At 34.1% G+C, this 13500-nt stretch overlaps 1 protein-coding gene across 1 annotated transcript in view; it reads left to right on the top strand.

Annotated features, from left to right (window-relative positions):
- Positions 1 to 13500, top strand: part of LOC142330902 (sperm-tail PG-rich repeat-containing protein 2-like) — a 70684-nt gene that overhangs the window by 40810 nt on the left and 16374 nt on the right. The window contains exons 4-5 of the mRNA XM_075376369.1: positions 2962 to 3117; positions 9183 to 9419. Coding sequence (XP_075232484.1) covers positions 2962 to 3117; positions 9183 to 9419 — 393 coding nt within the window. The remainder of the gene's footprint in view (positions 1 to 2961; positions 3118 to 9182; positions 9420 to 13500) is intronic.

Consider the following 13500-nt stretch of genomic DNA (forward strand, 5'->3'; position numbering starts at 1 on the left):
TAAAAATAACTCCAAAATCTCGGTCGAGCTCGTTAACGGCCAAAATCGGACCATGGGGTGGAAATGGGGGGTTTTTTTGAAAAAAAAAATCACTATAACTTTCTTATTAAATAAAATATCGGATCCGTTTAAAATTCCTACTGTTATTTGAATATGGGCCTAGAACTTAGTAAGCTTTTTTGACATCACCAACCATTGGCCCAACGGGTGGAAAAAACGGGGTTTTTAAGACAAAAAATTCAGACCACCCTTAATAGGCACAGTATCGAATCGATCTATTGTGGTCCTTAGTCCGCTTAATATTACCTAAAACATTTTTCTGAAGAAAAACTTTTGAACCCTTACGGCAAGGGATAACCAAAATATTGCTGGAATTGTAAGAAGATGGGTTTTGTCGTACGCTAAACATATGAAACTTTTTTTAAATCCAACTACTATCGTATTGAGTAAATTTTAAGTTTTACTTAACTTTAAGGTGGAAATCTTTTTATCTCCTACTTGGCACCGGTGAAATCTACCTCCGCCTTCCGGCGTGCTAAAAGGGATTTTTTTATTTTGATTTTAATCCGATAATAGTAAGCATGCAAATGCTAATTCGAAAGTACACCAATAGGTAACCAATTACCGCAGAAATGTATTGTTTAATGTATTTTTTGAAAAATTAAAAAAAATATATTTCGTCAACAATGTATTCTGCCATTAATTTAAATCTTCTATACATAACAATGGCCATTAATGCACTCTTGCGAAGTTTCCAACACTCGCCAAGGCTCGTATCGTAACTTAACTTCGCACTTATACATTATTGTTTATCGTTAAAGGCTCCTTGCATAATGTAATGTCCTTGTATAATGTTAAACATAAGTGATCATTTTTTAGCAGAGATTTCCATTAAAATCATAAATTTGGCAAAAATTTATGAATATAAACATTTATTTTAAGTTAACGTATTTAAATATAGGTCAACACGATTCATATTTATGGGCACTATATAATGATTTGACAGCCCATTTTTGTACCTTAAATACTCGTTCTGACTTTTTGAGGAAGCCCCATTTTGTTGCAAACGAAATCTATTTAAAACATCCCCGATAACTTGTAATCTAGTAAAAAAAAAGAATTTTCGTTTTGTGGGCAACAGAAAAATTATCGTTTTCATTAATCGTAATTTTTTCTACGCGATCAGCAATGTTACGTCTATCTGAGAAGCAGAATGCACCGGTTTTATTCATATTTAAAGTTAGATGGTCCAATGAATAATTACGATATATAAAATTATAATCGTTAAGTTAAATTCAAAATAACTGAATCGCCTCAGGGAAATATGTAAAACCAAATATAGATTAATTAAAAAGTAAAAAGGGTGTGTCAAATAAGAAATAATTTTTTTTCTTTTCATGGTAACTATTATTTATAATCTAAGAAAGCATTTGAAATTAACAGTTAACAAAAGATATTTTCTTTCCTCACGCTATTTTATTATTTTTCTTTTTAACTTACACAATCTGATTTTTCTTTCCATTTCTGTATTAAAAAGTAACGTATTTGCAATCTCTTCAGTTTTTTTCACAGTTCATTACTTATTCCTCCATCAATAACCTTCATGGAATAAGAAACCTGATTAATGGAGACTATCACTATCAGATCTTTGTGTGATTAAGTGTAATTTTTCACTCGAACAGATTTAATAAAATAATCTATCTTAAATAATATCATTGGAGTTCATTAATTGACCTAGTTAAATTGCTCTGTCATCTGTATCTAAAGAAAATGAGAAAATAATTTGATAATGTTTCATTATCGTTTCTTTTCTTTTTTTCCCTATTATTTAATAAAGAAATCAAATTTAAAATGTTTCTCATTGCAAAGATGGAGAAGTATTATTAAAACGATTTATGTAAAAAATGATTAATCTATTTTGTAAAATCCTTAAATTCAATTCTACAAAATATTTATATTTTTTTTTTTGTTAAAATTAAATTATATGCGTGCGGTTCAACGCACGGCTACTTTGGTTTAATGTTAGTTCGTGAAATAATAAACCGATTTGAGTGACACGTGTTCTTTTATTAAAACATAAGCAATAAAGTCCGTAAACCAAAAAATAATACAGTTCTAAAAAATTGGTGTTTGCAGTTTTTTTCATTACAAAATTCAGGAGCTTTTTCAGAATGATAGTCTGCCCAGTGAAATAAACACGGATTCCTTACGCCAAAGGTTCCATTTTCTAGGTTTTTGTTATTATGAGGTTGTAAACTGTTATTTGTCTGAAAAAACAAGCCGTATGTTTGGTTATGTAGTTTTAAAAACATATATTTCTTATCTTTAACAAATAATGTGTTAAAGGAAAAGAAAAAGCTGAAAAGAAGTAATTTCTTCTGTAAATATCTATAAAGAGATAATAGTCTGCCAATTATCCTGTTGCGGAATATTAATCAGCCAAAACTCTGCAACGGCACGCGACTTGCAGTTAAGAAATTGATGAATAACGTAGTGGAAGCAACGATTTTAACGGGGCCTTTCAAAGGTGAAGAAGTCCTCATTCCTCGAATACCATGATCCCGACCGATACACCATTTCAATTTAAAAGATTGCAATTCCCAATTCGATTGGCATTTGCAATCACAATCGATAAAGCTCAAGGTCAATCTTTAGAATTGTGTGGTTTAGATTTAAATGCGGTTTGCTTCTCACATGGACAACTGTATGTGCGTGTTCCCGAGTCGGCAAACCAGATAGCCTTTATATCTACGCAGACAGTGGAAAAACAAAAAATATTATATTGTATATCCACAAGTATTGCAAAATTAAACTTCTATGAAACGTATGCTTTGTTTTGTTTCTCATTTCTCATCCATGCAACGACAATGTGCCACAGCGAAACGTGGCGGGTATAGCTAGTATATATATATATATTTTTTTTTCTTTTAATGTAATAATAAATTTTTATATTATCAACAGATTATCAGAGGTCGTCCCCCAAGACTTGGCCCAAAAGAAGGCCCAAGTATACCTTCTGGCAGAGGTGTTTTTGGTTTTGAAATTGATAACACAGGGGAAGTTGCAAAACTTGTACCGGTTCTCATAAAAGAATCCGACAAATTACCATCACCTACGGTAAGAGTTATATGATTGAATTTACATTATTATTATTTTTATTATTATTATTATTATTTTTTCTTTTTTTTCTTTCCGCAGCGGAGGAAAAAGCTCTGCCAACCGCCGTCAGGCCCGCACTGACGGCAGTGCGGGGCTCTCACCCGCTAAAAAACCTCCCCTTCTACCATGCAGGGGCCGGATCTAAGCCATATAGTATGTACAGCCTCTGCATGATCACCCTGGTACTGTACTATCCGAATCCGTGTGACCGGAAGGCGTCCCCAGGAGGCGATCGACGAGCGACGACTCCAGGAACCCCCGCCGACCACCCCCAGAAGCTGGCCTCCCTTGACCACCCGTCATCGAACTCCAAGCCTCCGTAGATTCACATTAACTCAGCCTGCCGTCGCCTCTCTTCATTTGCCTTCTCTCGTATCATTGATGCGATCGTAGTCGAGACACACTCCCACTTGTTGCTATTACTGAGCATTACCTCGATTATATTGTTGGCCCCCTCCACACCCTGACCCTCGAGCACTACGCGGAAGTTGCGCGATTTAGGGCAAAAAAATACTACATGCTCTGCTGTATCCAGTCCGCCGCAATCGTGACAGCGACTTGTATGGCATCTGCCCATCCTGTACAGGTAGTCTCGAAAACATCCATGTCCAGACAGGAACTGGGTGAATTCGTAGCCTGTATCGCCATGTTTTCGCTCCACCCAGTTCCTGACGTCTCGTATTAGCCCATAGGTCCTTCCTTTGTCTGAATCTCGCCATCTGTCACGCCAAGCCATGTAGAGGCCGTCAATTGCCTCCTTATTATTATTATATTATTATTATTATTATTGTATATAAATAATTAAATTTAAAAAAAATATTTAATACTTAAATTAAATCAATACTGCAAATAAACATACAGTTTATTTAGGTCTATTTCAGCAGCTACGACTATTTTTGAAACAATCCAGAATATTATTATCTATAATTATTACCAATTTTGGTGAGATGTATCGTAAAAAAAATTTCAAAAAAAGTTTATCAATCTGATAATTACAGTCGGTACTTTCCAAAATTTTAACAAATTTAGCTTTTAAATAAAAGCATTTTTATACTCCTTACATGTAAAAAAAGCCTATTTATAACACTGTGTCTCTATGAAACACTAAAAACATCGTTTGATCAGTTCAATTAAATATTGATTGTGTATTTTTTTAACAACGCTCATTTGAGTTGGCAAACATATAGTTTGTTATTTGCTCCCCTTTAGTAGTAAAGTACATATATATGATTTACTTAGTTACTATAATTAATTATTGTGTATACATTAATAACAAATTAAAAGTTATTTGTGCGAAGCCTTTTGACATTCCTCCTGTTTGTTTGTGTGTAGTTCTAGGTACTTTTTCTTTTTTCATCCCTTCCATTATTTTTAATTTTTCACATAAAAATTACTTAATACAGCATTTTTTATAATGAATGATGAATAAAACGTTAGAAAAATGCCGTAGTAATCCTGTAACTCAATAATACTTTAGAGAAAATAGACTAACATACTGTTTTATACCGGTCATTTTAAACATTCTCCGTATTAACGTATTTTACATATTAAAAATACAAGTATTATTGCTTATAATTTTAAATATAATCTACCAAATTTAACCTACGCTCACTTCGCTCGCTAACCTTGACTAATTAACAGTAATGTTTTGATTGTTTAAATAATAAATAATCAATCGACAAATTACTGTTAATTTATCAAGGTTAGCTAGCAAAGCGAGCTTAATTTAAGTTTGGTTTGATTATATTTATATTTTCTCTAAAAATACCTCCAAATACCCACTGATTTGGAAGAATTCTGCCTTTATTGTACTTTCTTTTTGAAATTGAGGACTCAGCTGTTTATACCGTAATACGCTATTTTTTATTTTTGTACCGGTTATGCTATTTTTGGAAATGACCTTTGCGATATGTCAAATCACTTTTTTTTCGTCGGAGGGAAAGCTGTCCCAGCCGCCGCCTGCCCGTACAGACGGCACGTGTCAGGCTCTCACCGACTAAAACCCTTCCCTCCTTATACAACATACCCTGATATCTGCCTTTCGGTATTATTCAGAGCAATCTGTACTTGTGCGGGACTCCTTGGGTGGGTCGAAGAGTCCTGGACACATCAGCAGCTCTGTCCGGCAGTGTCGACCCCTAAGGGCCCTCAGCTGTCACACTTTGTCCTGGCCGCCCTCTCCTCATCCAGCCCGGTAGCAGTTAGCAGTCAAGGCGGTAAGGCTTCTCTCTCTCTCTCTCTCTCTCTCTCTCTCTATATATATATATATATATATATATATATATATATATTTCACATAATGCACAATGTAAAAAAAGAAAATTGATAAAGAAGGTAGAAAATAGCAATCGAAAATTTTATTTATTCTACAATCTTCTATATCTTTATATCTCTCAATGATAATTTTCTACTGCCGTATTACCCTGCTAATTTTCGCAACAGCGTTCCAATTTTCTTTCTTTGCAAAGTAGTATATCAACCAAATTGTCAGTAGCCAATATCCCACTGACTGTTGTACACCGCTGTCTGTCCTCTCCCACGTGTCACACTCGAAAAAGGTGTGCGTGACTGTATACTCCAGGCCACAATATAAACACCCGGCGTCTTCTCTTCTTTTCCTGCTCGCCAGGTAGGCTCCATTGAACGCATCGTGGCCTGTCAGTAGTTGGGTTAGCCAAAAATTGACATCCCCATGCTTCCGACAGACCCCCACTTATGTACATCTGGGATGATACGTCCAGCAGCCAGAAATAGCTTCATCCCTCTTTTGCCACCTTCCAGTATTGCATCTCAGGCTTACCGTTTTGGGGTGGCCATCCATCTGTTCAATAGCTTACGTATTTTTAGATCCATCAGAGGCACTCGTAACGCCATCCTCCTTTGGATCCCATTTAAGGTCCTTTTGCAACCGCAAGCAGTCCTGTACTCCATGTCAAGTCGGGGCTGCGTATGCGATCACTGACTCGATTACCGTAGCCAAGACCCTCCTCTTAGATGACCCTGTAATCCCCCACGTTCCGCATGAGTTTGGAAAACGCCATTGTCATCTTTTCTTGGTAATGTTAAATCACCTAGTTACAATCGTAGGCTTATAGCACTTAACGTACAATTATTGTTCAATTTTTCTCTGAATTACTTTAATTTCATCTTAGAAAATTTCCATTTTGTATTAAATTTATTTAATAAAAATTTAGTACAAAATAAACAAGATCTTTACGTTTATAGAATTACTATTGATAAAATATATGAAGCTTGAGCTGTTATTACGTTCAAAAACGTTTGGGTTATTCTCAGACGCTACCGTTTTATATCTATAAAATGGTAAACACTTATTTTATAATTATTTATTAATTTCTTAGAACGTATTAATTTGATATCTACTGTTTTGTAAATTAATAAAAAAATACTGCTTTCCTGGGTATTTTATAATGATTTGTATTATGACAAAATTTTATTTAGTTTGAATTTTGTCAGCTATCTACGTTAACTGTTGCTCACATTAATGCCCAAGTGCCATTCAGTATTATAGATACAAATAGCTTTGGAGAATAAACAGTTGGCGGCAAGAGGGTTATGGTACTTTCAGAACAATATGGTGTTAATCCTGTGAGTCGATTTTTGCCCAGCTGTTTGAGAAAAATTGTTTTGTTTTATTTATAACCTCAAAATCACTTTTTACAATTGTTAGTACTCTTACGGTTTGTGAATTAGTTGAACAGCGTGAAATGATCCATTTTTTCTTTCTGAATGTGAAAAATCAGTTAAAATTTCCTCTAGTAACGAAACAATACGGACAAAGTTGGCATGAATCGCAGAAATGTTTACATTCAATGACTGTCGAGCACCGTTCTATTCTTCCAATTGGTGTATGTAGTGTTTCTAGTGCTTGAAATTCACGTAGGCTCCCACCTAAGAGGACCAATGGATTACAGTTCAGATAACAGCTGAAAAACTACAAGTAAGTCTTTGTCCAGTTCATAAATTATCACTAACAAACTCAAGTACCGTTAAACAAGTTCAAGATAAATTTCAAGAGTGTTGACACATAACTATGAGAAGAGAAGATTTTTCTTGTGCACAGAGTTGAAATTACGTTATCAACAAGAAGGTAATGCTGTTTTCATAGTATTCAAACCTGTGATGAGGCGTGAATTCACCGTATGAACCGGACTCTATAAAGAACAGAAATCGAGTGAAAACATTAGAGTTAACCGATCCAGAAAAAATTCCGAATCTAACCATCAGGAAGAAAAATCATGATAATATTTTGGAATGCAAAAGGTTTTTTCGATTTTCTTCAAGATCAGCAAACAAAGGTACTATGACAACCTTGTCGACAAAATGAAGCCAGAAAAGTAGAAAACGCACTGCATCTTAACAGAAAGGTTCCACTTTGCTCCCCAATAATGTCCGGTCTGATACGGCTCAGGTAATTTGAGAAACCATCTACAATTAGCATCGGGAAGTACTATCACACTCCCCTTTCAGTCCTGCTTTGGCCGCATACGATTTCCACTTTTTGATCTACTCAAGGAATCGCTACGTGGTAACAAATAACAATGACGACTCAAAGAAAATTTACTAAATTGGCTTTAACATCTAGATAAAAATTTCTTAGCAGCATTCATAAATACACTGATTCAGATGATTGAAACTGATTTTATGAAGATGATTAAATAAATAATTTTAATCCGGTACAATTTGTGCATTTAATTATTAAATCACCCTCGTACATGTTTAATGATTTTATATGTTTAATATTTATAAATTCTTCATATTTGTATTATTTTTATTTCGACAAATTATTACTTCGTTAATAATTCAACTGTTATAGATTTTAGATTACATTTTCTTTTACTGAAATATAATTTTATTGTTTTTGTCCGATACCTTATGTCAACTTACTTATTATTATAGGTTTCATTGTATTTTTTTAACGTCTACTTCAACTAAAAATCAAGTTCTTCACCGAAACTTTTTCGGTTAATTCTCTATAATAAAATTAATTTATGACTTATGTTCTGTAATTTTTTTAAATGTATTTTAAAAATTAGTTGAAGTGGTTATATTAATTTCGGTTATAAATAAATAAATAACATAAAGAAACCGTGACAAAAATACAATATATCGATGTTAAAAAAAGTGAAGATTGAAAATGCCACTGAAAACTGATTAACTCGGTTTTTTATCCGATAATTCTTTTTTTTTTCCTTTTCTTCATGTTAAAAGAATAAAATTGTCACATATAAGAATATTTAAGATTTATTTCCTTTCACTAATACTTAGTAAAAAAAATATTCTTTTAAAAGGAAGGAAATCTATTAAAATAACGGAAATGGAATTTGGAAGGAAGCAAAGTAATAGCGGGGAGGGAAGGTAAAATCTGAGAGATACGAGAAGTAAATCGAGCGCAATAAAATATTCATCTGTAAAAGCTCACAAGCAAGTTATGGAATACTATTGCCTGTTGTCTATCCTCTATATCGAGATAGACGTATCTTGCTTTTGTCTGCAGCCTTTTCTAACTGTTCTAACATTCATCTTATATATTCGTATTATTTAGTAACATTTGTAAAATATAACGTGTACTACGTGCGTTGTTTAATTCAAAACTTCAAAATTTATTTATTAAACAAACTTCTACATTTACATTAATAATTATTCTGTTATAGTTTAGTTTTCAGTATTAACTCTTAACCTTCAGGAACTCGCGCCAAAAATATTACACGACTTCTCGCGTGCTGTATTTTAAACGCCAGTGACGATTTTTAGTAAATATTGCGTGTATTTAACAGTGTTCAAAAAGTGATGCGATCTTAGAGTTGCATCAAACGCTAAGATCTTGCCCACATTTTCTTGACACAGTCTAACTGGTCTTGCCTACATTTGAGTTGACAAACTATAATGCAGGTAAGAATTAATCAATTCTCTTGCAGTGTCTCCCTACTACTCTTTATTGCATAATAAAACAGAAATTCGATTTTATATATGTTCAACTAATTTAAAATTTTCATTTATTTCAGGAAAAATATGAAGGTGGTGAAAAATACAAAGGAATATTTTGGAGTAAAAGGACTGCTCAAAGAGATTCAACTGAAGACGAAAAACTTAATATTAGTCCTGGTCCTGCCGCCTATTCTCTAGAAAAGCCACCACCAACATTTCGAGAAAAAATGGATAAGTATATTAAAGACATTAATAAAAAATATGCAAATCTTCCGCGTTATTTAGAAAAAGAACAGCAAGCTATAATAAAAGAGGTAATTTATATGTATATATAAATAATATATATATTTATAAATATTGTATATAATAAATAGATCATTGTATAACTCGGATGCCATTATATTAACCAAATAAGATGAAAGAAACCCTCTTAAAAGGTGCGTCAAAGATGGATTGGGTGGGGTATAAATATGTAACTAATTATATGGTTTACGATTTTGAAAATTTTCTGATTTTTCTTGTGGGCTTTGGACACAGTTTGCTCTGTATTACTGGTTATTACTTTATTTTTACGTTTCTCTGTGGTTTTAGGACCGTTTTCCTAGTAACTGCATTTTTTGTATGCTTTACGAACTTCTGTTTATTTATTTTTAATTTTTTTTGTTTTGAGATATCTGGTTTTGGGCAAAGTTATTCTGGTGGTGATCGTACTTGCTCCCAGACCGGGGGTGGGAAATCTACTCGGGGTACGAAGTCCAAGAGTGGATCTTCATGCGGTAGTAAATCTGCATCGACTGGGGAAACGGTTGCTCAAGGAAGGTGACCTCAGTCGTGTTCTGTAGCGGTCCATGTATGATGAGGAACCGGTTAAGATAGTGACTAGACCCTGGCTGAACGGGGTCATGAAAAAAACTTGTACATGTGGAACATCCTTTGGGCGTGAAAGCCCCTACATGCCTCTTTAAAGACTTATCGGTGCCTAATCCTCAGGACAATGTGTCGTGACGATCTGGGCTCCAGCCGGGGATGTGTTAGATGGTACCTCCCGCATTCTAGAGAGGGTTGCCAGTCACTCTGATGATCGACGGTTTTGTTTGTTTTATGATTCCTCGAAGGATGCCCACGCCTCGTTGGGGGTGGTTCTAACGTCCCTGCAACGGATATACGACGAGACTCTACATCCGCTGTTTTTCCTGCCAAAGACCGGATTGGCTCATACCTGAAACTTATGGTGTTGTTTGTTTTTGTACGAATGGGATCCCCGGTTCGGGTGATGTTGCCCCAAGACTTTGGTGGTAAGCATGGGAAAGTGGTCCATTCACGGCATTCCACCCCGGAGGTTCTTGACAGCGGTACTGTTGTGATTAAGGCGATTGGGCGCTCTTACGCTGAGTTACTCAAGACAGTTGCCACGGAGGAAGTGGGTTGATGCGTTTATTTTACGATTTCAGCAACTGCAGTTTAAAGTAATTTTCCTACAGAGTTCAGTAGGGAGCCTCCTAATAAGGATGCAATTGTCTCTACGTTGAGACAGGTTGCTCTTCTTCCAGATAGAACGGCCCGTCCTTCTTCCAGGAGACAACCGTAAATTGTACCGTTTATCTGGACACGCTTCAAAATTTTCTTAACCCTCAGTTAGAGATGATGACCAAGATAGACGCCAATCCTGTCAGCAATATGAGACACCACCTCACTACCACCTAGAAGTTTAATATTTTCTTTATACTTGATTCCCAGGTCGGTGGATTAGTCGTGAAAGTGCAATTGCAGGTGCACCTCGTTCCCTTGATTTGACCACGATAGATTTTTTTGCGGTGTTTAATTAAAGATCGAATTTATGTAACACCTTTGCCTGCTGTTCTTATTGAGTTAAAATTTCGAATTAACGCCACTGCTGCAGAGGTAACGCCCGAAGTGCTGGCTGCAGTACGAATGAAATCGACTGTAACTATAAGCATAACATAACTGTGTAAATATCACTCATAGATATACTTGCTAATATACTTGATAATATGTGACGAGATACGTATTATATAAATTTAAATACAAATTTATACCATTTATTCATTTTAAAACTATTTATTTTTTTTTTTAAATTTAAAGAAGCACTTCAGAAAATTTTATTTGATGCTTCCCCTACCACAGTTACATTCTGGTATTTTGAATGGTGTATTATCAGCTGCAGCTGTATTTATCATTACTTCATTAATCTTCAAAACAGCTGTCATCACTCTTTAATTCAAAGTTCAGATTTACAACAATTATAATCTAATTAACTCCATTACCAATTAAAATACACAATGTTAAAAACAATTATGAACGATATCATTTACATTTAAAATACTTCAATTCCATTTTTAAACATTATACTTTTGAAAAGATTTGAGATGTAGTTTCTGTTTTGCTTTTAAATGAGCTGATTTTCTATTAAGCTATGTTTTATTTTGGCCTAATTCACGTCATTGGGATTTGAGGATTTGTATTATAAGGTTATAAGCCTTAAATAGGTATGATTATATATTCTATTAAAATTTCATTAAGTGGAAAAGCTTTTCTTCCAAAAGCTTTGGAAGAAATGAACAATGGAAAAGCCTGTTAGCTTAATGAATTACCGATAGAAATTCTAAAAGATTGGGAAGTAAAGGAAGTTGTATATTTGTGTAATGAGATTTACAAGAAAGGTAAATAACCAAGAAACTTCTTTTATCAACTGTTAATGTTACCAGTTGAGAAGAAATTGAGAAGAAATCACATTTAATTGTGAGGAATTCAAAAGAGTAAGTTTGTTGTCCCATGTAGCTAAAGTGGTTCTGAAAGTTATGAATAGGAGGATACCTAGCTGACTTATCTGAATCTTCTGCCAAAGAACAGTTTGGTTTTCAGAAAGGAAGGAGTACACAAAATGCTATTGGATTACTAGTGATGAAAGGAACATTGAGAAAAGAAGATATATGTATATATATATAATTTTTGTAGATCTTTAAAAGTCATTTGATTCAGTACATTGGGGTAAACCAATGACCATTCTAAAAAATGAAGGTGTTGACTGGAAGGAAAGAAGGCTAATATGCTGTTTGTACCTTGAACAAGTAGTGAAAGGCTGAGTAGGAAATGACTCGATGGAGAAAGGCAAGATTAGAAGAGGTGTTAGGCAGGAATGCTGTCTTTTACCTATCCTGTTTAACAATTACTCTGAAGAGTTTATATAAAAGTGCATGAAAGAAAAGGGAGGTGTGTGTTTTGGTGAGTAGAAAGTAGAATTTATCAGATTTGCCAATGATATGGTATTGCTAGCAGAAAATATCAACCCAGTTACAGGAATACTGGACAAAATAGATAGCGTTTCAGGATTTTAATATGAAATTCAAAAGAAAGTAAAATGTATGATGATTAACAAGGAGAAAACAAGTGTTAGTTAACCAAGAAGGAGAAGAAATTGTACAGGTAAAGTCCTTTAAATATCTTGGGAGCGTTATCTGCAATGATATGAGAAGCACAAAAGAAAAACTAGAATTACAATGGCAAAAGAAACTTTCAGTAGAATGAAAATCTTGTTCTGCAATATGCTTGATAAACATCTGAGGAAAAGACTCACAAAATGTATTGTGTGCAGTGTAGTATTATACGGAGTGAAGATATGGAATTTACACAAGGAAGACGAGAAAAGATTAGAAGCTTGCAAAATGTAGACCTGGAGGAGGAAAGTGAACAGACAGGATTACTAATAATGAGGTATTAGTGAGTGGGAGAGAGCATATCACTAATGCAGACCTTGAGAGATAGAAAAAAAGGATTGAACATGTGTTAACGAAAGGACTGTTTGTTTAAAGTTGTTTAAAGGGTACAGTAACTGGTAAGATAGGGAGAGAAAGACGAAGGTGGAAACTGCTTGATAATATTAAGGTAGAAAGAAGATATAAAAAGTTTAGTTAAAAATTAAAAAAAATGGAAAGTCAGTGCTGTGTAAGGACTGCTAAATAACAGAACACTGATGACAAACAGTTAAAAGATTTAATAGTATTTTCTACAATTAAAAATAGATTGTTTTTAACATATTATAGATTGAAAGCTTTGAATAATTAATTTACTGTGTCAAACATCATAAAAATCAGTTGCATGGCAGAAATTTACCTTTTTGAATGACATATAAAAATATATTGTTTTATTTATTTATTTTTAATTCCTGTGTACATTGCAATCTGTTCAACTAGTGAACTATAAGTAACTTCCCTACAACCCAATAAGATAAGGATGATATGTACGACATGTAAATAAGGTGTAGTATTATACAGACTGAAGCAGACCATTACTGAGACGTGTGGTAATTAAACCACAACTACCGAAGTACATCAACATTCAGTGTCTAGCATTCACATCCGGATAAAAAGAACTACA

The sequence above is a fragment of the Lycorma delicatula genome, chromosome 10 (assembly GCF_047948215.1).
Source record: "Lycorma delicatula isolate Av1 chromosome 10, ASM4794821v1, whole genome shotgun sequence".
Classification (NCBI taxonomy): Eukaryota; Metazoa; Arthropoda; class Insecta; order Hemiptera; family Fulgoridae; genus Lycorma; species Lycorma delicatula.